This window comes from Microcaecilia unicolor, chromosome 1 (assembly GCF_901765095.1).
Source record: "Microcaecilia unicolor chromosome 1, aMicUni1.1, whole genome shotgun sequence".
Taxonomy (NCBI): domain Eukaryota; kingdom Metazoa; phylum Chordata; class Amphibia; order Gymnophiona; family Siphonopidae; genus Microcaecilia; species Microcaecilia unicolor.
This window is the reverse complement of record NC_044031.1, coordinates 712833341-712856999: the sequence shown is the minus strand read 5'-3', so window position 1 is coordinate 712856999 and position 23659 is coordinate 712833341. Positions and strand designations below refer to the sequence as shown.

General features: G+C 43.3%; 1 protein-coding gene across 2 annotated transcripts; it reads right to left on the bottom strand.

Annotated features, from left to right (window-relative positions):
- Positions 1-3029: 3029 nt before the first annotated feature.
- On the bottom strand, positions 3030-22899 carry BCL2L10 (BCL2 like 10). 2 transcript variants are annotated; one of them, XR_003940289.1, is made up of 3 exons: positions 21945-22899; positions 12067-12238; positions 3255-3340 (listed from the first exon to the last, which is right to left on the bottom strand). XR_003940289.1 is itself a non-coding variant. In XM_030189324.1 (2 exons), the coding sequence occupies exons 1-2, from the start codon at positions 22374-22376 to the stop codon at positions 3209-3211; spliced, it is 564 nt and encodes a 187-aa protein (XP_030045184.1). In that variant the 5' UTR covers positions 22377-22546; the 3' UTR covers positions 3030-3208. The 2 variants fall into 2 exon arrangements, 1 of the variants encoding a protein (XP_030045184.1); XM_030189324.1 differs by lacking the exon at positions 12067-12238 and having other exon boundaries at positions 3030-3340; positions 21945-22546.
- Between the last annotated feature and the right edge of the window lie 760 nt (positions 22900-23659).

Here is a 23659-nt window from a genome sequence, read left to right as displayed (position 1 = left end):
GGAGACAGTGGGTAAACCATTTTTCTATACAGTTCCAGAAAGGGATTCAGACTTTCACTTGCCCTATTCACCATCTTATTCAGAAGATATGAAAAAAATACTGTAACAATTTTACCATTAGTGCATAATTACTTTGTGTAGCTTATTATATAGAGGTATCACCTTTTTACCACAACTGATTCCTGCCTGAAGTAGTTTGAAATGCTGCAAAAATGTCAGACTATCTGGTAATACAGAAAGCTTTTGTGTTATTACTAAGGTAATAAAAATTAGATTTTAGTATAGTGAATAATAGGGCAAACATCCAGTTCCATCCAGCCAGCCATTTCAGAGATTAATGAAAAATCCATACTACACAAGATCATTTACAAATTTGGTGCAAAATCCATAAGTAACTTAACAATTCACATACACTTAAGTGTGCAAGTCTCAAAACAGTCCTTTTACCCACATCATTGGCTTTTGAAAACTGTTCTTATATGCAATCCAGTGGATGCTTTTATATAGGATGGTTTGAAGTTTAATTATCAAAATTCAATGGGGGAGGGGGAGGGGCAGGAAGGTGGCCTGCTATGGGCCTGAAATTTCTCCAAATACACCACATAAATTCTAATAAATATTACCCTTCTACTTTTTAGTCTCCAGTTCAGCTCAAAACTGACATTTACAACTAGCTAGGGATATATTTGCTCTGCTGCACACCTGGTTTACCTAAGCCAGCCACTGTAGCCAGTCCCCAGTCCAGGCAGCATGCACTAAGGTTTATTTTATTTTTATTACATTTGTACCCCGTGCTTTCCCACTCATGGCAGGCTCAATGTGGCAGGCGATGGAGGGTTAAGTGACTTGCCCAGAGTCACAAGGAGCTGCCTGTGCCAGGAATTGAACTCAGTTCCCCAGGACCAAAGTCCACCACCCTAACCACTCCTTCAATAACTGCAGTCACAGACCCTAAACTAAGTGTTGCCCATTGCACAAGTGAACTACCTTCACCCAGCAGCTGTGGTCACTGCTTATGTGGCATCTCCAGCCCCCTGGCTGACCTGGGAGCAGAAGACCTAAACCAGGAATCCAGTGTAGCTCCCTCTGCATGGTGCACAGTAGTGTTTCCCCAAATCTATCAGGGTGTGCAACAAAAATGTGTAGCCTGGGTCTCTGAACAAATAGCACATGCTTAGGGCAGAAAGCAAGACTTGGACCTTTGTATCATCTTGGTGCCTGGTGATGAGTGATGGGGAATATTAAGAACTGGCATTTGCTCAGTTTGATGTTTGTGTCTAGCAATATAATGCCATATACAAAATGTTTAATTAAAATCACTGTGTTTTGATTTAGTTGCTTTTATATCTATGAGTACACTGTAGCACCTTCCCAATTGCCCATTTTTATATAGTTTCCATGTTATATTCTATATATAAATTTTTTTAATCTTCTAGTTGATTTGTTTCATTTTGTGTTAAGTACTTTGGATGCATCTTACCTTCATTTCTTAGTTGAAGGCCTCATTAGGTCTATTTGATTGATCATGTATGTGCATGATTAGCCTGTGATGAGTTATATCTAAAGACATTTAATAAAAGTCAGCTATACACCATTGACACTTTTGGTCATCACTGCTGTTCCTTATGTGGAGATAGATATGTAACAGAGCAAGCACCTTGACTGCTACCAGCCCACCTAGCTCCAAGGACAGATGAAGCTACAGCTGGAGAAAGGGTAGCAGGACCAAGATATTGGGGGGGGGGGGGGGGGGGGGGGGGGGGGGAATGGATAAAGAAACCATCCTCTGGTGATGTTACCAGGTGTCAGCTAGTACACATTTAGCGTGGTTAATCCTGAAAAGCTGACTGGCTAGGAAAGCCTCCATCCAGGTGAGTTGAAAAATTACTGGCCTAGAGCTCATTTTTCTAAAATTTCAGGTACTTGCTGTCTTGGAAGAACTATTTAGCACTCCATATAAAAAAACTCCCATCTTAAAATAGCACTAGTTTTAAATTAAGTTAGACTGAAGTAGCCTTTCCGTAGGTTGTTGGTGTAGCATAGCCAAGGTCTAACATTTTCTGTACTAACCTGGACTTGGGTATGGAAAGATCTGAGGGGGGCGGGGGGGGGGGGTTATTTTTTTGTCCATCCATGGGACCTGCAATTAACAGGTAAAATTTCACGAGAGAAAAAAAAAAAAAGTGGGTTGTTGATGCGTGATGGGGAATATTAAGAACTGGCATTTGCTCAGTGTCAAAAAAGTCAGCACCTGCTGATTCACACTACAAAAAAAAAAAAGCACAGCAAAACAGAATCACAAGGGAAGATGTCAGTTTATTTCTCTCAAAGCAAAAATCGAGGTTTATAAAACCAAATTAAAAGATATATATATATAGAAAACTGGGGCATTTACTACAGAATGCCTGAAAGATAATTCTGAAAACTCACATTAAAAAAATGTAAACTAAAATGTAGATATGGTACAAATAAACAGTTATGAAATATATTATTTATGGAAAAAAACCACAAAAATTCCAGATTTTTGGGGATTTCCAAAAAAACTCAAGATATCTTACAAAGGTTTAAAATAACCCTACATGAAAGTTTTAATTATAAGGCTTTATACAGATAACTACAGACAGTTTTTCTTTTTTATCTCAGCACCCTAAAGTGGCAGTTCTAGCAAAACCCTCTTGTAAAAAAATGTTCATGTTACGTTGAAAAACCACTCAGAATCCCATTCAAATTTCTTCATTACAAAGCAGTAAATCAGACACCATACATTGAACCTCAGCCGATAAAGTGATTTTACCCCAGTCAGGACTTCACACACATTCCATCTGAACATTATGCACAGCTTATTACACCCAAATCAACCCACATCTCACTTTCCAGAAGAAAAAAAAAAAAAAAAAAAAGTTTTCCCCCTTTACATAAAATAACTTTGGAACAAATGAGATTTGATATTTCAAGAACTTGTTTTAACTTGGGCACAAAGCTTAAGTCCAAGAAAACAATAGAACAACCTTGAAAGTTAAGATAAAGTGTTTTCAAAGTCAGTCTCTGAGGTTGTCCTCTGCACTTGCTTCACACCTCTTGGTTTGTCACTATCGTTGGGCCTATGAAATAAGTCACAGCTGAAACAAGATGGAGACATTCTTCCAAAATAAAAAGTGTAATTCAGCAGATGAGTTTTTGTCTGTATGAAGAGTTCCCGGGAGCAGCCTTATCGTACAACCAAAAGGATGGCCAAGCCAGCCAGACCAAATCCAGCAGCTGCCATTAGGGCATGGCCTACAGGACCATTCTGTTGCACCTGGTCAGGGCCACATCTGTTGAAGAAGCGATTGAAACCATCCTATTAAAAAAAAAAAAAAAAAAAAAATTTAGAATCAAAAATTGCACATTATATAGTAAACTACATGCTGTCATTAGTTTGGCGACAACAAGGGCTAGTTTAGAACCATATTGGGCTCTGGCAAACATTTATATGCCCCCCCCCCAGCACATCCCCGGTCATGTTCACTTTTCCACTCAGCCATTATCCAGCACCTTCATTTATGGCTTTCCTCATTTCACCTCCTAAGTAGCAGAGGTACCAAGTCACATGCATTTGGCCCAGTTCTCCAGCTCATACAACAAAATCCCCTCTTATGCATTCAGGGAGCTGTCCTCCCCCCAGAAAGCCTCCTACCTACCCCTGGACCTTCCTAACAATGCCCTGGTGGGTCTAGGGTACTAGGTCAGGCAGCAGCTATTCCAAGTCACTGCTTCCCATCCCAGCTCCATGGTTCGCATTTTGAGCCTCAGAGCCTGCATGGGCAGCAGCAACTGGGGATCGCTTATGCCTGGTGGTGGTCATTGTTCAGAGGTCTGGGGCAGAGTCCTGAGTGTCCTGGAGGAGGGGAGGGGGAAGAGAGGTACTGGACAGGAGGGTCAGGTAGGGAAGATATCCAATGAGGGAAGTAAGGAAGAAAGAGTGCAGAGAGGGAAAACGGTGCTGGACTTGGGAAGAGAGGCAAGGAAAGAGGTGTCAGGACCTGCAGGGAAAGAAGAGGGAGATGTGCTGGTCCTGCAAAAAGGAGAGAAACAGAAGTGAAGGAAGGGAACCCTTGCTGGACCCCTGGGGGAGGGTAGCAGAATAGGGACAAAGAACAGTTATGTTGGACAAGGCATAAATAGGGACACAGATGGGAGATGCAGAAAGATGGATGTTGGACATGCAGAGAAAAGAAGTTCCAAATGGACAAGGAGACACTGGCAATACAGTTGAGAAAACAGAAGTCAGTGGCGAGGAACAATACAATTAGAAAAAAAAAAAAAAGTGACCAAAAAAAGGTACAAAAAATTGTCTACCGATTGGAATTTGTCAGTTTTTGGAATGTGCATCTACCAGAACTAGTTTTAGAGGGGCCTGCAAGAAAAGCCCCATTGGCCTTTAATCTCCTTGGAATCTGAAGTAACAGGTGAAAGTGCAGAGCCTAAAATGGGCAAAGTGGCAGTAAGTTTTGACAGTGGTGTACCAAGGTGGGGGGGTGCCGTGGCACGCACCTGTCGCCCTGTCTCCGAGTTCGCATGTGTTCAGTGCTCCCTCTGCCCCCCGGAACAGGTTGCTTCCTGTTCCGGGGCAGAGGGAGCAGTGAACACATGTGAACTCGGAGGCCACAGGTGAACGCCGCGGCACCCCCCCCCCAGCGGCGTGCACCCGGGGGGGGGGAGGTGTCATCGGCGATCCGCCCCAGGTGTCAGCCAGCGTCGGAACGCCACTGAGTTTTGAGTAAGCATGGGTACAGGGGCAAGCACACGCTCTGAGTGGCTTAATGGTTACAGCTGGACAACTGCCCAAGTTACCCATTCCAGGAAGGAGATTACAGGCCAGTCCTGAGTTGGACAACCTTATGGGGCATTATGGGACCTGCTGCACTAGTTTCAAAAGGTAGAACAGCCTACTGAACTGGGATGTTAAGTTCAAACAGGACTGATAAGAAAGTCTCGTGCCCAAGTTAGGTAACTTGGCAGTTCTGGAGAAGTGGTCCGAGAACCACAAAAGTTGCCCAAGTCATTTTTATCTTCCTTTGCCTATAGTACAAATCAGAAATGCCATGGGTGGATTACCCCAACAAGTGAGATTTACAAGACAAGTGCTTAAAGGCACAAATTTAGGAAAAGGTTGTATGTGAAGAAAGCAAAGAAAAATAAAGCCTTTGGCGTTTCTGAAAGGATATACAATTGAGCAGAGGCACAGTTAGTAAGTTTTTGAAATAATTCGCCTGTGTAACTTCAGCACTGGGCCCAGAGGTATCACCACCACTGCTAGAGTTGGAGGTGGGGGAATTCACAAACATGAGAAGCCAGAGAACAACTGGTGGGAACCCCCCCCCCCCCCCCAAGAAATAAGTCCCCAGGCACAAACATGAGAAGTCAGAGAAGAGCAGAACTGAGGGGGACCCCCCCACACACACACAAGAAGTCCCCAGGCACAGACAATACAAAGAGAAAAGTTAAAGGAAATCCATCTTGTCCTGGCTTGTAAAATTAGCCGGTGCCAAGTTTACTAGTAGAAACGCAGGTGCTCAAATCCATATCTGGCAGGCTATGAAGGAGACGGTAGCAGTGTGGCTGTGAAATCTGGCAGCTATTTACATTATAAAGCTTTATAAGGGTGTTGGGTGCAAGCCAAGCAAGGGGGATCATATGCTCATGGTGCTAGAATGGTAGAATGCATATACTAGGAAAAAGTGGCAAAGAAATAGCAAAACACAAGTAGCTTTAAAAACAAAAACAACCCAACCCCCCCCCCCCCCCCGGCAAAGGCCAGGACCCAGAGGCTGATCTAAGTGAGCTGAAGCCCAAAAGGAACAAGAACAGGAGGATTAAGTATTTTTCTTGGCACCGTTCATAGTTATGACATATTAGGAAGAAAAATGTTTTGGGAATTACCAGTCTTTGGGGTCAAAACATTTAAGCCCCATTGCTATATTTCTTCAGTTAATATGGCAAAGAGAAGCAGATTTGAGACTTTAGATCTTCCAGAAAAAAAAAGGCTTTAATAAAAAAAAAAAAAGTTTAAAAGTCTAATATGAAAGATTATGCTTGAACAAAACTAGTCTTGTCCTTGAACAGATTTTTCAAAACACACCCATTACGAGACAAGTTCTGAATTCAGAGCAGAGTTTCAGCCTGGTCCCATTCAAGATAATCCACTGTAGCAGGATACAGTCCAGATGGCTCCACTTGAGCTCTGCCTAGCAGATGTCTAAACTACTGAGGCACTGAATTACTTCCAGAAATTTATTGCATCTTAATTTGTGCAAAACAGCAGTTCCTACAAGACTTTTCACAAGTTCTTTTGCCCAGCTGGCAAACTTTGGCTAGCATTTAGCTGAGCGAGAGATCCCTATACCAGTCTATGGAAAGTACCTTGTAACCTGTTAGCTCTCATTCAATGGCAGGCTCCTTTTAAAGGGAACTGGCTGAACAGCTGTGGAAAATCTTGCCATGGTCATACAATTTTGAAGCATAAGCACAGTCAACACTCCCAAGATGTATGTAAACAGGAATCATTCACAACAACCACATTACCCATTGTCTATGGTAAGACTGAGGATTTTTATATTTAGAGCTTCCAATTTTTGGTTATAACATGTAAAAAAAAAAAAAAAAAAAACCCTGTTCGGGGGCCCTCAGATGACTTCCATCTGGCAGCTGCCATTGCAGCTGGATATCAATGAAGTGGAGATGCACTCAAGGACCTATCTGCTCAGTGAAGGGATCTACAGAGCAGCAGGACCTTGCTGCTTCCCTCCCACTGCAAGAGCGGGTGCTTCCTGTGTGGCACCAGTTGCAGAAGGCTGGATGATGGGTCTTGTTGTTTCTCAACCTCACAATGAGCAGGTGGGAAAAAAATGGAAGAAGGGGCTGCAGATGGTAGGGAGTTACAAGGCATCTTACACCAAGGGCATGTTGGAGACATAAGGGCTGATGCTGGACAATTGTCGAGTCATTTTATTTATGACATTTGTATCCTGCATTATCCCAGAGTTCAGGTTCAATGTGGCTTATGATCCAGACAATTTACTACATGCATATTATACATATTTTCTGATAAAGGACAAAAAAAAAATAGTAAAATCTTCCATATATGGCCATATGAAAAGCCATGGCTTATGAATTATTTTTTGTATTGTATAACATCAAATTATAAGCAGTTATACAGGATAAAGTTTGAAACAGCATGTTGCATAAAAAGTTATTCATGTCTTCCATTATCTCGTAGCAGGAACATTTTGGAAAAATTTTTAATAGTTTCCAAAAGCAACTGTAATCATGAACAGATCCAACAGCCCATGGAACAAAATTCCACTAATTTACATCGATAGAAAAGTCAGCCGCGAGGTCTCTCGCCCTTTGCCCTCCCTCATATTGCACCCTGTCTCATTTGACGCCTCCATCCCAGTACTGCATCCTGTGTCATTTGCTCCCCCCTCTCTCCTAGTACTGCATCTCACTCCCCTCTAATTATTACTACAATGGTCTCAGTCTCACTCTTTGCCCCCACCCCCAGTCTTCTCTCTCCTTTCTTTTTACAATTAGGATGGCGAATTAGAAATTCTCTGGATCTAGTGATGGAATTACATGTAGGTTGATCAAGGGGAGCATATAATCAGGGGCCACACCATACATAATTTTGGAATGCAAAGCTGGCTTTGATCAGAAGCCAGTGTCTTAAACTTTATGGGAGGTTGAAAAAGAATTAGACCCCTTTTCTCACAAGAAATGTTCAGAAACTTGACTCAATTATTGTAATGCAGTGTATGCATGACGCAAAGTTAGGGTCATACATAAACTACAAAATGCCCCCCCCCCCCCCAAAAAAAAAAAAAAACTGCTGCAAGACTTGCATATAACATCTCATGAAACAAGGAATCATTGCTTGATATGCTCTTGAGGAAACCTTTGAAGGACTGCCATATATTCCCATGTTACGTATTGTAATATCATGGACTACCATGTCAAAGGCACTGGACATATCAAATTGTTGGATAAGAATTTTTCTGCCTCTAATTTCTCTCCTAAAATTAGATATCAAAGTTACTTCTATATTGCTGATACTTCCAGGTTCTTAGTTTTCAAAAAAAAAAAAAAAACCCCAAGAGTCTCTTGGGCAGCAAGAACAAAAAAAAAATGGTTCTTGAATAAGATTTAAACTTTAAAAAAAAAAAAAAAAATTAAACTTAGAATAAGAAAAAAAATGTTAAAATCACTCCAGGCCCTTGATGCTTGAACTGCAAGAAGTCTTTATTCCCTTAACTGATGGAAAGAAGAAAAGTGAATTGTGAAATGATCTTTAATTCCTATTATTGGAAAAATTCTATACGATTCATTATATAAATTGGGCATCCACCATTTAGGATCTTATATAGAAAGCCAAATAGTTTGAACATAATCCTCACCTCTATAGGCAACCAATGTAATTCAACAAAGATGAAAATTTTTTATCCTGTAGTGAAAAAGTTAATTGATTGCAGTATTCCGTTTGCAATTGCCAGATAACTTGTCTAGGTGCACCCAAATGGACTAGTCCAACCTGGACAAAAGCAATGCCTGTACCAATAATCTGAACTGCTCAAATTCAAAATACTTTATGCATCTTAAGTTCTCCAAAAGAAAGTGCTCTTATAGCATTGAGTTGAGAGACAGTCTCAGTGCTATAATTGAATGTAATCCTCCTTGAAAAATTTCACGTGAATACACACACACAAAAAAAAAAAAAAAGTTTTCTACCTTGAGAAAGCACATAATTGCCTTAAAAATAAATCCCTAAAATCTGAAATGGTAAGCCTCTACAATCGGAATCCCTATTTCTATTCTAAAAAGTATTTTATATCTGAAGAAAAATGGCACCGATATTATAAAGTTAACAATGCAGTATGACACCATCTTACTCCAACCCCCCTCCCCCAATGACTGTTCTGTATCAGGAACCATACTGCCTGCTGTACTTATACATTCAACTTGCTTTATTCAGTGCCTCTTCACCATAGGAGCCAGCTCTGTGGGTGCTTGAGCGCCCCCAATATTAAAACAAGATTCTTGACTATGTCCAGAAAGAGATCACTACAGTTGGGTTTAGCACCCCCAATAGTTTTCTATGCTGTTTGCTGATATTTGTCAAGATTCCCAGGAGCAAGATAAAGCAGAAACAACCAGTAGCAAAACAAAAGTCACAGGTTACACTTGATTTCCAGTTCTGGAGGCCATTCCTCCATAAAAAGGAGGAGATGGTGTTTTCTATACACCTGGGCACAGGAGCAGGTGCCAGGACTCCCCTGCAGGGGCAGTGCCTGAGGCAAATGGCTTGTTCATCTTCTCCTCAAGGATTTGTAGATGGGTAATACAGAATCATAAATTCAGCAAACATAAGTCCCTGACTATACCGTAACATAGAAGGCAAGGCTCAACTTATATGAGGAGGAAAGGCCTCAGCAAGAACTTTTCAGAGCAGTGTATAATCTACAAACTTCCAAGGATGAGTGAAAACAGAGTGAGAAGAGTGAACACTGCATGTACTTATGTACAAGATACAGGCAACTTGACTAATGAATGAAATACTAATGAATGAAATTGGAGTCTGTTTGGCAACAGGATTCAATGAATGAATTAAGCAATGTGAAGTTCTTGCTGACAGTTATTTTCCTCTTAAAAGTCTTGTCACCTTCTCAAGAAACAGGAAGCAATCTCCTCACCCTCTGGAGATAAGTAATGCTTATACTTGGAACCCTCTGCAAAGCCAACAAGATGACTACTGCATGATATCATGGACCTGACAGACAAGGAGATGCTATTCAGACTCCTTCGCCTGGCTGCAGGAATTGGGGTGAACATATACTTCTCTCCTCCTTGGCTATGTCCCTAGTCAAGATGCAAAGGGTTGCAAAAACCTAAGTTTATACTAGGCTTCCCTGCTAAAACAAAGCTGGAGGAGGAAGATACAGCAGTTGTTAGGAAAGGGAGTACAGAGACCAAGGAAAATTAATCACATGCACATTAGTAGGGGATGTGTCAACAGTGGACAGAGACTTGGATCAATATGTAAACTTTGGAATAAAAGATGGAGAAAAAGATAGCTATTTAAATACCTCTATGGCATAAATACACAGGTGGGCTGTCCCCATCTGCACAAGTCTCAAAATACTTATGGTTTTATGTTTTAGATTTAAATATTTTTATTAAAGTATAAAAAGGAATATTGTATATCAAGACAATAACAATGACCAATTTAAATAACCCCCCCCCCCCCCCCCAACAATATCTGACTTCTACTACCCCAAGGAACCCTAATGCACCTGGTCTCTCTCACAAATAGAAATATCCTCAAAAGACGTGCTGGTAGCAGGAATACACAGGAAACCCCTGTGCACGTTTTGCCAGTTTTTGCCCAGCACTTTTGTTCCCCCCCCCCCCCCCCCCCCCTCAAAAAGATATCAAAGTATTGTTGTTTGTATTAGAGAATGACATGGTGAAAAGGAGAAAGTTTGTCCAACACCACAGGCTCGGTCACTGTCAGTCATTCTCTAGTAAGAATCTTATTTGATCTGATTTCAATTAGGCACAACATTAGCATTAATGCTTTTTAAAAAGTCTCACAGGCTAATTGGTGAGGGGGGAGAAAGTTTTTATTAAAGTTTGATATGTAACAAACGGATGGCATAGCCAATTTTAAAAATTACACAAAGGAATTGGCTTAAAATAAAAGGCTAATGTTTGCATAGCATTGCTGAATTAAAGATCAGAATGAGGAAAACAAAAAAAAGCAAAGTCCTGAAATAAGACCAAAAAAGGAAGCAAACTACTGTATCGAGGCTATGCAACACTGCTGCATTTGGTCATAACAGGAATTAAAGCCAAAACCCAGCATACCGGAACTCTGAAATACAGAGTTTGGCATTAACCCAATACAAACTGGCAGCAAAGATTCCTCCTGCAGGGAAATGCTCAAGTGATACTTGGGAAGTGCTATATGGCTGTTCTTGTGCTCTGGACTCTGATTTGAGGTTGTTCTTAGAGACATTCCATAATGTCCTAGTTAGGATTTGCTATATTCATTTTGATTCTTTTCATTTATCTAGGAAAGCCAGAAGTCTTGCGTAATGACGACCAATAAGGAGGCTTTTCCTAGCCTGCGAAAAATAGCATGCTGAAAAGAAGCCTATGGCCCATTATCTAGACTGGCTTGGGTTACTGAATCCTCACAAAGATAACTTCCCTATTGCTTTCTCCTAGAAAACATGATCCAGTTCTAGCATCTAGTGCCTTAGGGTGAACAGATAGTCTGGAGCCCACCCTTTAACCGGGGGGGGGGGGGGGGACGAGCTAACCCCCACCACCACCCCCATTTTGGGACTTGTATAATGGGTTTCAGCTGGGCCTTGCTGTGGGTAGGAATGGAAGGCAGCTGAAAGGCTTTGGCTGGGTCCAGAGAAAGGACAGATGCTAGCTCTGATTGGGCTATTTAATATTAACCTGCTGGGAATTGCCCTCCCGTGGGGGCAGTTCCCATGAACCAGAGGGAGAGAGTTAGTGTTAAAGGTCAGCCCCCCCCCCCCCCCCCCCCCAACCCAAAGAACAGGATCCATCCTGCTCTTCAGAAGCAGCTTCCTTAACTCAGCTGATCGGTTTTGGACCTAGTCACTGCAAATTTGACACAGGTCTGCTGAAAGCTGAACATGACCCAACTTGAGGCCCCCAGTTAACCGCACAGTCTGGGGAACCAATTCACCCACCTGCGGAGCGGCAAAGAAAAAGGCAGCTCAGAAAAACCCCCTCAGATGTAGAAAAGGCAACAGAAGGTAAGGCATGCCATAAGAACAGTGTGAATTTGGTGCGCAGGAGTCAGGAAGCAAAGGTGAAACCCTTCCCCAGGCATTAAACATCTATACAAGAGCCACTCAAAGGGCTTTTCAAGCCAGCAGCTTTAAGTAGAAAGGCAAAACCTGCCAAGTGTTGCACCACTACTCCCTTGGGGAAAACCCAGGGATTTGGCGTACAGGATGTATTGTGGCAGCTGCCCATCGAAAGACTCACCAGCCCCAGAAGCATTAAGACTCAAAAGAATCAATCCTGGTAAACCCTGACAGGTAAGCAATTCCAAATGAACTTATCCACTGATTTCCTTTTCAGCATTGATCAGACTTCTTGCCTCCCATGCCCCACAGGTGCACAAGCATTGGAGTTTCTTTGGCATCTGTCCAAGAAGCTGGAAATGAGACAAGGAAATCTGCAATTAGGTTCTGCTCACCAGGCACATGGCAGGCCCTGAATGAGATGGTCAACATTAAGCATTAACTTTTGAACAGTGAGCCACCTAACCACCTCAATCACCCTCCTACTACTACTACTACTACTATTTAGCATTTCTATAGCGCTACACAAACATAGAAGAAAGACAGTCCCTGCTCAAAGAGCTTACAATCTAATAGACAAAAAATAAATAAAGTAAGCAAATCAAATCAATTAATGTGAACGGGAAGGAAGAGAGGAGGGTAGGTGGAGGTGAGTGGTTACGAGTCAAAAGCAATGTTAAAGAGGTGGGCTTTCAGTCTAGATTTAAAGGTGGCCAAGGATGGGGCAAGACGTAGGTTATCACACCAGAACAGGGCCCACTTGTGGCAGAACCTATCTGGCCAGATTTCACAAGCTACAAGTATGGTAAAAAGTTTCAGAAAGGTAATCTTGGTTAACCTCGACTCAAACCACTCGGGTGGCCATAGAGCAGTACACCGTGAGCCCTGACAAGAGGTTAAAACCAACACCTGCTGCATCTGAAAAAAAAAAAAAAAAAAAAAGTTCCAGCTCTGCATTAGAAACCTCCGCTTCTTGCGGAGGTTGAACACTAAAGTAGCCCTAGACACATCCAAATCCTTCTTGATAACAGCAGACAGTCACACAAAAGTAATGCAGATTGGAAATCTTTGCTGTTGCTACCGACAATTACCAGCTGAAGACCTGGCCTAGGGGAATAACCCTACATGTGAAATTGCTACTACTGATGACTTGCAAGGGCACTTTGCTGGTGGCATTGACCCTGGATACCCCGTCTCCAACAAGCCTGCCACTTTTTGGGCGGCAGCCTTGTCACCATGTTGACTGATTTGAAAGGTTATGATTGTAGTAGTCCTTTAGTTTTTTCCCCATAGAGGGACACCAAAGGAACAGGCCATACCCAGAAAAATCCCCAATGGTTTCATTCATGGGATCAAGCCAGTCTGAAACAGGAAATTAAGGTAATGGTCCATGGAAGACAGACCTGCTAAGCGCTCCAAGACCCAATGAAGAAAAGTGCTAAAGTGTTCAAAATAAGCCCACGAGATTGACAAGTGCAAGCCCAAAGGGATGTTCAAAGTAATAGAGACTTAGAAATCTGAAGCCCAGCAATTGAAAGGAGTTTGGATGGACCAGCAGGAGCCTAAATGCCGATTCAATGTCATTAGGGCACCCTTGCTGCATCAGTGCGACAAGGACAGAGCCAAAAGCAGCATAATGAACCAGACAGTATTCTCAGGTAATTCTGTCATTAATTGAACTGCCAGCTAGATGAGAGGTTGTGAATGAGCTGGAACTTTCCTAGCTCTTAGCAAGAGGAGATAAAATTTAGAAATTTCTAGACCTAAATGACTGCTTCTTGGAGCAACTGGTCCCGGAACAGACAAGAGGGAGAGCCATTTTTAGATCTAGTCCTTGGTGGAGTGCAGGGCATAGTACGAGAGGCAACTGTGTTGGGTCCTTGGGAAACGGTGATCATAACATTATCAAGTTTTAGCTACTATCTGGAGTTGTAAATCACTTGGACTGGATGGCAGGAATCCAAGGGTACTGAAAGAACTCAAACATTTGTCAATATGCTGTTACTAATCTGTAACCTGTCATTAAGGTCGTCCATAGTACCTGAAGACTGGAGGGTAGCCAATGTGACGCCAATTTTTAAAAACAGTTCTGGGGTGATACAGGAAACTAGGCTGGTAAGCCTGACATCTGTGCCAGGTAAAATAGTGTAAACTATTAAAAAAATAAAAATTACAGAAACACAAACATGGTTTAATGGGACAGTGGTATGGTTTCAGCCAAGCAAAGTCTTGCGACCTGAACTCACTGTAATATTTCTACATATCATGCTAGCAGACCCCATTCAACCCGATTTTCCTTTTTCTGCACGAGGATAGGTCACCACTGACTAGGTACCAATTTGCTATTGTACTCTGGAGAATTTGCAATTCCTGGGCCTTGATCCCTCCCATTTTTTAGTCTTACTCCTTTCGTATTGGTGTGGTGACCTAGTGCAGAGGAGGCAGGATTGGCTAGACGGTTATCAAGCACATTGGTAGATAAGAGCTGTGCTGCATTTAAAGGGGTTTGTCAGGAGTATGAAGTAAATCTTGGGTTCTTCAGTCCCTTATTCAATTTCGGTCTTCTTCACTTCTGCTTGCTTCCACTGTTCTTTTTTCCTATTTCCTGTTGCAGGTGCAGTGGGCACTCCTTTATACACTGGGTGGCTCACAGAGTGGCAGAACAGCACTTGGGATGGGATTGGCTGTGCTGGGAGCATCTTTTTCCTGGTGGGGTCCACTTGTCGAAAGTGGGTCTAGAGCTCTTGTTGAGGTCCACATCTAGAATTTTAGCCTTGGTGGGTAAAAAAATGGTCTTTATATTGCACGACACCTTGGTATGAACTGTTGTAAATAGATGTTTTACTTGTTTACTAGTTCAGGTTATACAGTTTTCCCCAATAAACAAAGCTATGGCCTGTTTTATACCAAGCAAGTCTCTTTGATCTTAATTACTTATCTATATATTGTTCTACTATAATTAATGTTTGAGGGAGGAAAAAGGGGGTGAGTAGTCTCATATCTATCGTTAATGGCCTTGTCCAACCCTTTGTAAACCAATCTATGCTACTAGCCCTTTTCAGATCCTCTGGCAATAAATTCCACAGCTTACTGTGGATTGACTCGGAAAGACACACTCCTTTTAAAGCACGAGAATGAGAGCCCTTAACACATTCCATTACTAAGCAGCAGGAAATGTATCACCCTACCATCCCAGAACTATAAAAGTTAAGTCACATACTTGCCTACAAGCTATGCTATTTCTGTCAGTCATCAATGACAGGATTTCAGCTAGTCATTGTCATATCTGCCCAGTGAAACAAGACACCCTGTGGACCACTGCTGGTGCTGAGCACCAGGAAGGTGTGGCAGGGGACAGCGATAAGGTGGTCTGCACCTCCTACCATAGCATCTGCTGCTGAATGAGGTGTGCTGAGAGTGGAGGTCTTGGCGTTGTGGTGATGGCAGACATTGTTTCTTCTAAGCCGAATGAAAGCCCTCCACCTACAGTGCTGCCAGTGAAACTGCACCCTTCCTACTATCATATTTTCAGTAATGAGACAGAAAAGCTGTGCAGGGCTCCAGGGAACTTGCCTGTCCCTAGCAATTGAAAACACAATATTGAAGCACCTCTTCCCACTGAGAGCAATGCAGTTAGAGGAGGACTGCTTCGCTTAGAGAGAAAAGTGAAGATAAGGTGAAGGCTATGGCCACATTGACTTGGACATCAGGAAGATTCAACACCGACTGATGTAAAGAAAGAGCAGAAACAGGATGTCTCATGTACCATCCAGAGTTTACCTTGGTGCCACATCTCCTAGTCCAATTTTCCTTCCCCTTATGGTCTGATGGTAGTGACAGAATAATTTGAAAGCCTGTAACAGAATTATTGCTGCAATAAAAGATTAATTTGAGCAGAGGTAAAACTTAGCAAAGTTGGACATCTGCCCAAATTCTTAGAAACCAGAGTAGTTTATACATTGCTCTGGAAGGTCTGCCATAAGTTCAGAGGGCAATCTTACATTACCTCAGCAAGATCTCCTGCCGCTCATTTCTGGTCCCATATCTCCTAGACCTGAGCAGTTATGTCTCTTCTTCCCCCCTCCCCCCATGCAGTTACACTTTGTTCTAGCCTCAAACCTTCCACTGCTCTGTCCTGCTGGTCAGTGTTCCCCCTCCCCTCATCCAACCACCCACCACCACTAATGCTCAATCCAACAGTTGATGTCACTTCCTGCCTGGGGCTATCACTGCCTTCCTCCATAGCAGGTGCCTTAAGTGGACTTAACAACCCAACACCTGAGTTTTCACCAGCCCTTAAGGCTACAATTTTCTATGGGGCTCATTTTCAAAGCACTTAGCCTTCCAAAGTTCCCTAGGTTTCTATGGAACTCTGGAAGCCTACGTGCTTTGAAAATATGCCTCATGTTTCAACTAGTCAAACCTAAAAGCTTACTTTGAAAATATGCCTCATGTTTCAACCAGTCAAACCTAAAAGCTTACAAGTATTAATCTAACTTGTTATCATTAGAACCATTTCACGGGTGAGCAACTCAGATAGCATGTTTACACGCTCAACCCCCACCTTTCAAATAATTACAAATGTCCTAGAACAGCCTTGACATGTTGCAAATTCTTCTACAAAAAAAAAAAAAAAAAGAGTGGCATAGCCATGGGGTCCTAGGTCCCTCCCCTAACTTTGGGCTCAAGACCCCTCCAGGACTGCAGCACCTCTAACCTTTGCTGGCAGGAATGCCAAAGCCCCACTAACCAAATACAGTGACACTTACTTCCCTCCTTCAGGAATTGGTGGCTGAAGACATACCACCAACGTCTGAAAGAAGGTAGCAGCATGGGCACTTTATTTGGCTGGTGGGGCCTTGGCATAGTAGTGCAAATACAGAGGGGGGGGGAGGGGTGAAAGGAATGTGTTGCCCCCAGTCCACCCACCCCCAAAACCGGAGGGCTGGCAAATAAGCAAAAAAAAAAAAAAACACACATTTATAGAACATTACCACATATGAACTATTTGCATATTAGCCTAAATCTAAAACCAGTTTTGTTTTCCCCACCTTGCTCATTTTCAAAGCAGATGGATTTTTTTTTTTTAAGGAATTTTGAGGTGTCCCAACTACAAAAACATCCAAATCCCAATTTTGGAAAATCAGAATTTGGATGTTTCACACTACAGTTCATCCAAATAGCAAGGGGGGGGGGGGGGGGGGAGTGTTGAGGGTGTGTTTTAGGCAGGACTAGGGAGGGACCAAAAGAACAACATCCAACAGATTTTTGAATGGGAAGAAATGTCCATGTCTTAAAAAAAAAACAAAAAAAACGAGGTTTTTTTTTTTATTTAGACCCGTTTGACATGTCCAAGTTACAAAACATTGCTCTGATTGAGCAGCTGACCATTGGAAGGATTAAGACATCTCCTCAATCCTCCAGTGATTGCTGTCCCCGCCCTCTCTCTGAAAAGTGAAAGGAAAACCAGGTCTGTCATCTGCAGGTTATTATAGCCATTCTGAACAAAGCATCACAGGTCTGACAAGCAGCCTAGTGGTTAGTACAGTGGACTGTGAGCCAATGGATACAGATGCAAATCCTAACAACACTTTTCTGGGGCTCCCTCCAGGACAAAGATATATTTACACCACGTCAATAGCCTTCAGGCGTCATATCTTTTAGGTACAATATTTCTTTTCCCGAGGGATAAAATTTAGAAGAGAAAAAAAAAAAAAAAAAGTTAGTGGGATTTGAATCTGTATCCCTTTGTTTACAGTCCACTGCATACTCTGTTCCGCAACAATGCATGTGTGACCATTTTAATAAGAATGACACCAGACAGACATCACTGTGCCTTGTTTCCCCCCCCCCCCCCCCCCCTATATATAAATTTAAACATTTCAGTTTGTAAAATGGTTGTTCAGGATAGATGTCTCCAGCATCAGGATGTCCTCCTCATGTATTTTTGAACAGGAAATCTGGGCATCTCTCCTATTCAAAAATTGCGGGACTTTTTGGACATCCTGAGCAGGACATTCTTTTAACAATTCCTCTTCAACTAAGAAAACAAATACTAGGTAGACTATGCTACAGAACTGACTTCTTATAAAACCTTAGCAGAGACAAACAGAGGCAATAAGGAAATTTCTTCGTGGGGACACTGAATGTCCTGCTGGTGTGAATGGTGGCAGTTAAAACCATAGCAGAGTTTAAGGGGAGACAGGGTAAGCACTAAACGTTCATGGTGCAGCAGGCTCTTGAGTCAATCAATGGGTAGCAGCACTGCCAGAACATATAGCAAGTTAAATGAAACGTTAAAGGCTCCAGTGGTAACAAAGGCATCCATCCATGTGTCCGAGTTTTCCTGGCAGGCCACGATGGCATAATTAATTAGCAGTTGGGTCTGTGGCAGACTGTACAGAGGACTTAGGAAACCAGATATCAGCCAATACCACTGTGATCAATGACCAGCTTAGATTAACACAGCTTTGTTAGGCAAAGGAAATATGGGTGCTGCAGGAAACCAAAAGAGGGATCTTACATGCTCCACCCAAAAGAGTAAAGCAGAAAGGATATATACAAGACTGCCCTAGCCTAGGTAAGGAGAATTTTGCATGCAACCACACACTGGCTAGCAGTACGTTTGTGTGTGTGTGGGGGGGGGGGGGGGGGGGTATCTTTGGTAGTGTAGCTAGAATAAATGAATTAAGCACAGTGTCAGATAGCATAAAAGGACCACCTGACATTTACTCACGATCTTGAATTCAGGGGCAGCAAAAATACTGTTTTGAAGGGCCAAATCAATCTCCAGCCCCACTACAAATTCTCTAATTGCTGATGCTGTGTTAAAACATGGCCCACCCTAGTTTGCTGCTTTAGCTTTTGCTATGAGCTCTCTACAGAGGAGAAACGCACTGAGGATCTAAGTGAGAAGAGATTGTAGAGCTGAACAGCTGGTGTGGGCAGATGGGATAGACCATACGGTCATCTATCAATTTCCCTGCTTTCTATGAGAAGCAGGAGTATACCATCCATGTCCTTCACTTCACCTCCCATAACTGGGATACTTTCATCTGGATTGAAATCAGTTGCCTTGAACCAACTGAAATATTTAGTCTACTCCGCAGTCTGGTAAATAATGAAAGACCCAGTGCTATGAGGTGCCTCCCCTCTAGTATGTGAGCACATAGAAACTCCAGAGCAGTGCATGAATTGACCCATGTAATTCATATTAAGGGATCTCAATACCTCCTCTTGGAAGCAATATGAAATGTTTTACCACATAGCCCAAAGAGGGCCGATGTACCCAACATAAGATGCTTTAGAGCTTCCAAGACTAATCGTTACAACTATCTGCTTTCAATGTAAAGGCCAGTCCAGAAGGAAGTGTGTGAAATGTTTATTGGTTTTACTTAACTATGGACAGAGAAAACAGTAACTCTTACAACCAGCTGTAGCACAACTTAGATGCACTCTAGGCTAGGTTCACAAATGTGCAGGCCATTTTAACAAATAGTTTGAGCATGGAACCTACCATGGGCCACAGAGGAAAGAAGAGCAAATGGAAAAACAAAGGTCCATTATGCACAGAGACATGATCCAACATTAATATACAGTGGGGGAAATAAGTATTTGATCCCTTGCTGATTTTTGTAAGTTTGCCCACTGACAAAGACATGAGCAGCCCATAATTGAAGGGTAGGTTATTGGTAACAGTGAGAGATAGCACATCACAAATTAAATCCGGAAAATCACATTGTGGAAAGTATATGAATTTATTTGCATTCTGCAGAGGGAAATAAGTATTTAATCCCTCTGGCAAACAAGACCTAATACTTGGTGGCAAAACCCTTGTTGGCAAGCACAGCGGTCAGACGTCTTCTGTAGTTGATGATGAGGTTTGCACACATGTCAGGAGGAATTTTGGTCCACTCCTCTTTGCAGATCATCTCTAAATCATTAAGAGTTCTGGGCTGTCGCTTGGCAACTCGCAGCTTCAGCTCCCTCCATAAGTTTTCAATGGGATTAAGGTCTGGTGACTGGCTAGGCCACTCCATGACCCTAATGTGCTTCTTCCTGAGCCACTCCTTTGTTGCCTTGGCTGTATGTTTTGGGTCATTGTCGTGCTGGAAGACCCAGCCACGACCCATTTTTAAGGCCCTGGCGGAGGGAAGGAGGTTGTCACTCAGAATTGTACGGTACATGGCCCCATCCATTCTCCCATTGATGCGGTGAAGTAGTCCTGTGCCCTTAGCAGAGAAACACCCCCAAAACATAACATTTCCACCTCCATGCTTGACAGTGGGGACGGTGTTCTTTGGGTCATAGGCAGCATTTCTCTTCCTCCAAACACGGCGAGTTGAGTTCATGCCAAAGAGCTCAATTTTTGTCTCATCTGACCACAGCACCTTCTCCCAATCACTCTCGGCATCATCCAGGTGTTCACTGGCAAACTTCAGACGGGCCGTCACATGTGCCTTCCGGAGCAGGGGGACCTTGCGGGCACTGCAGGATTGCAATCCGTTATGTCGTAATGTGTTACCAATGGTTTTCGTGGTGACAGTGGTCCCAGCTGCCTTGAGATCATTGACAAGTTCCCCCCTTGTAGTTGTAGGCTGATTTCTAACCTTCCTCATGATCAAGGATACCCCACGAGGTGAGATTTTGCGTGGAGCCCCAGATCTTTGTCGATTGACAGTCATTTTGTACTTCTTCCATTTTCTTACTATGGCACCAACAGTTGTCTCCTTCTCGCCCAGCGTCTTACTGATGGTTTTGTAGCCCATTCCAGCCTTGTGCAGGTGTATGATCTTGTCCCTGACATCCTTAGACAGCTCCTTGCTCTTGGCCATTTTGTAGAGGTTAGAGTCTGACTGATTCACTGAGTCTGTGGACAGGTGTCTTTCATACAGGTGACCATTGCCGACAGCTGTCTGTCATGCAGGTAACGAGTTGATTTGGAGCATCTACCTGGTCTGTAGGGGCCAGATCTCTTACTGGTTGGTGGGGGATCAAATACTTATTTCCCTCTGCAGAATGCAAATAAATTCATATACTTTCCACAATGTGATTTTCTGGATTTAATTTGTGATGTGCTATCTCTCACTGTTACCAATAACCTACCCTTCAATTATGGGCTGCTCATGTCTTTGTCAGTGGGCAAACTTACAAAATCAGCAAGGGATCAAATACTTATTTCCCCCACTGTATACTAGCTTTCTTCTTATACAGCAGACCACCATAAGCTTTATAGGTTCTCAGCTTAAAGAACTGTTGTCTGTAGTGTGGTGCAAGACCAGCATCCAAAGATATGGAAGTTTCTCCTTTTATTGACTACATTTTGCCCCCAAACACTCGTACTTATTTTTTTTAATAAAAAGCATAAATTAAAGCCATCAAGAGAACTTTAAGACTTATCATAGGGAACACAGACTTCTCTAGAAGTTTATAAAGAGCCCAGTACGCTAGAAAACAGAACAAAAGAAAATCGATGCTACAATAGAATACACGAACTTCTAAAAATACCTGGCCTCATTTATTAATATACACCTCGGAAAGAGTCATTGGCAAAATGTTCCATTTCCCTGCTTGAGAACAAGTCTCCTACAACCCCAGCTACTAAGAGAAAAAGCCTGATCAGTGCCTGGCTTCAAGCCACGGGAGGAAGGAAACCCTCAAACATCCCAAAAATTCTCAGAATTTACTGCCTCGCTGTGGTAGACCACAATGCCTTTGTCTGCATTTCAGTTTCTGACTCGGTAACATTCCTCGCTCAAAAGGTTTCTGTCGGGCAAGCAGTTCACACAGTCTAGCTGTCAGCACAGCTCTCACATCGCACTGTCATTCAAAGGAGTCATGGGGCCACAGACATTATCCATCCACCCCCCCCCCCCAAATTTCTCCCAATGCAGTATTTGGCTATTCAACCTCCACCCCCCCCCACCCCCCAATCCGGGAAGATCCCGAGGATCCCGCTGTATCCGTTTTTTACCATCTTTCTGCTTAATTTGCTAGTGCTTAAAAGCTGGCTCCCCAGAGAGTGAGAGCCGAACAAAGAGGGGTCCCTGAAGCACTCACCCAGCCCCCGTTCTCCTCCAGCCACGAGCGTTTTTCCTTAGTCAGGTAGTCGCACAGAACCTCTGTCAGCCTGCCCTCCACGTCGCCCACCCGCTGCAGCAGGACCCCGGCGAAGACGATGAGCGACACGAGCCGTCCCCAGTTCAGGCCGCCCTCCGCCTCCAGCTGGCGGGCCACAGTGAGCAGCAGCGCTCCAGGCTCCTGGCGGCAGAGCGACTCGGCAGCCAGGCAGGAGGAGTAGAAATCGCGGTTCAGGCTCAGCACCTCGGAGCTCACACGACGCAGCGTAGCCGCCGCCGGCGGAGGCAGGGTGCACGGGAGACTAGGAGAGGAAGGCTGCTGCTGGTCGCAGCTCCCGGCGCCGCCGCCGTAGTGCTGGAAGTAGTCTTGCAGTAGCCGCTGAGTCTGCTGACGCAGGAGATCGGCTGGCATGGTAGCTCAGAAGCGGATTAAAAAAAAAAAAGTTACTCTGCCGCTCGAGCTGATTTGCAGAACTTAAGCGCTGGACAAACTGCGCTCCGTAAACATGAAAGCAGCGGCAGATGAGCAGGATTTATTGCACTGAAAGCCCCAGGATTTTGAATGATTTCCACCGAAGCTACCACGCCCCCTTCTCGCATTCTAGTGGCCACCGACGCTCCGCCCCCACGGAAAACGTAACCTGCCCCCAGAACGGCGACTGTGCCGCAGATAAAGTTCCGTCGGCCGCCCTTGTAGTTTGGATACACTTGAAATCTGACTGGTCTAATTGATAAAATGGGTTTTCAACAATCTTAGTAATCTGAATTGGTGTATGGTTATTTCTCCTTAGCTTAATCTATTTTATTATTCTTTATTCCAGGATCCAGACGATATTCAAAGGCATTTATCCAGTTAGCAGCTACTACTGATTAAGCCCAGCTAGAGGAATATTCACCACTGAACATTCCCTCTGATTCAGCACCACCAGACAGTTCCAGGTCAGTTCATGGAGAGAGCTTGGGCAGGGCAAGAGGTTATCCAATTAACTGGCAATATTCAGATTTGCTAACTGGATCAAGTTTGACCAGCAACAAGACTTTCCTAAATTTATCCGATTAGCTATCAGATTAGTACACTGAATATGCCACTAACCAGACAGCATTGCCAATTAGTGCTGATTCCTCAGTGTTCAGTGCCAGTATCCACCAGCTGGGTTAGGCCAGTGATTCCCAAACCTGGTCCTGGAGGCACCCCAGCCACTCAAGTTTTCAGGATATCGACCATGAATATTCATGAGAGATTTGCATGCACTGCTTCCACTGCTTGCTAATCCATCTCATGAATATTCATGTCAGGTATCCTGAAAACCTGCCTGGCTGAGGTGCTTCTAGGACCAGGTTTGGCTATACCCAGTTGAAACTTGATTTGGGTGTTCATTTTCAAAGCACATAACATAAATTTACATATGTTATTATGGAACTTTGTAAGTCTGTGTGCTTTGAAAATGAAGCCTCTTCAGATATCCAAAGGAAAAGCAGAAACAAAGGTTAAAAATTACAGATCCCCCATCTACTTCCAGCAAAAATCCCTGTAGCCAAATACGATAAGTCTTGGGAGAGGGGTAGTTGGAACAGGATGGCTGGGCAGGCAGCCTAGGAAGGAAACTGCATCTACTGGGAGATGTTATGCAAAAGCCTGTTTCTCCCTAGGTAGGAAAGCTACTGTTCTCATCACCATAGTAGCTCTAGGAAAGG

Bases quoted from the DNA above. Each gene is read 5' to 3' on its own strand.
- BCL2L10 (XM_030189324.1), bottom strand. From the start codon at position 22,376: ATGCCAGCCGATCTCCTGCGTCAGCAGACTCAGCGGCTACTGCAAGAC. The intron at 3,341-21,944 runs GTGAGTGCTTCA...TTTTTTTAATAG, and splicing joins TGGAGGAGAACGGGGGCTGG to GATGGTTTCAATCGCTTCTT.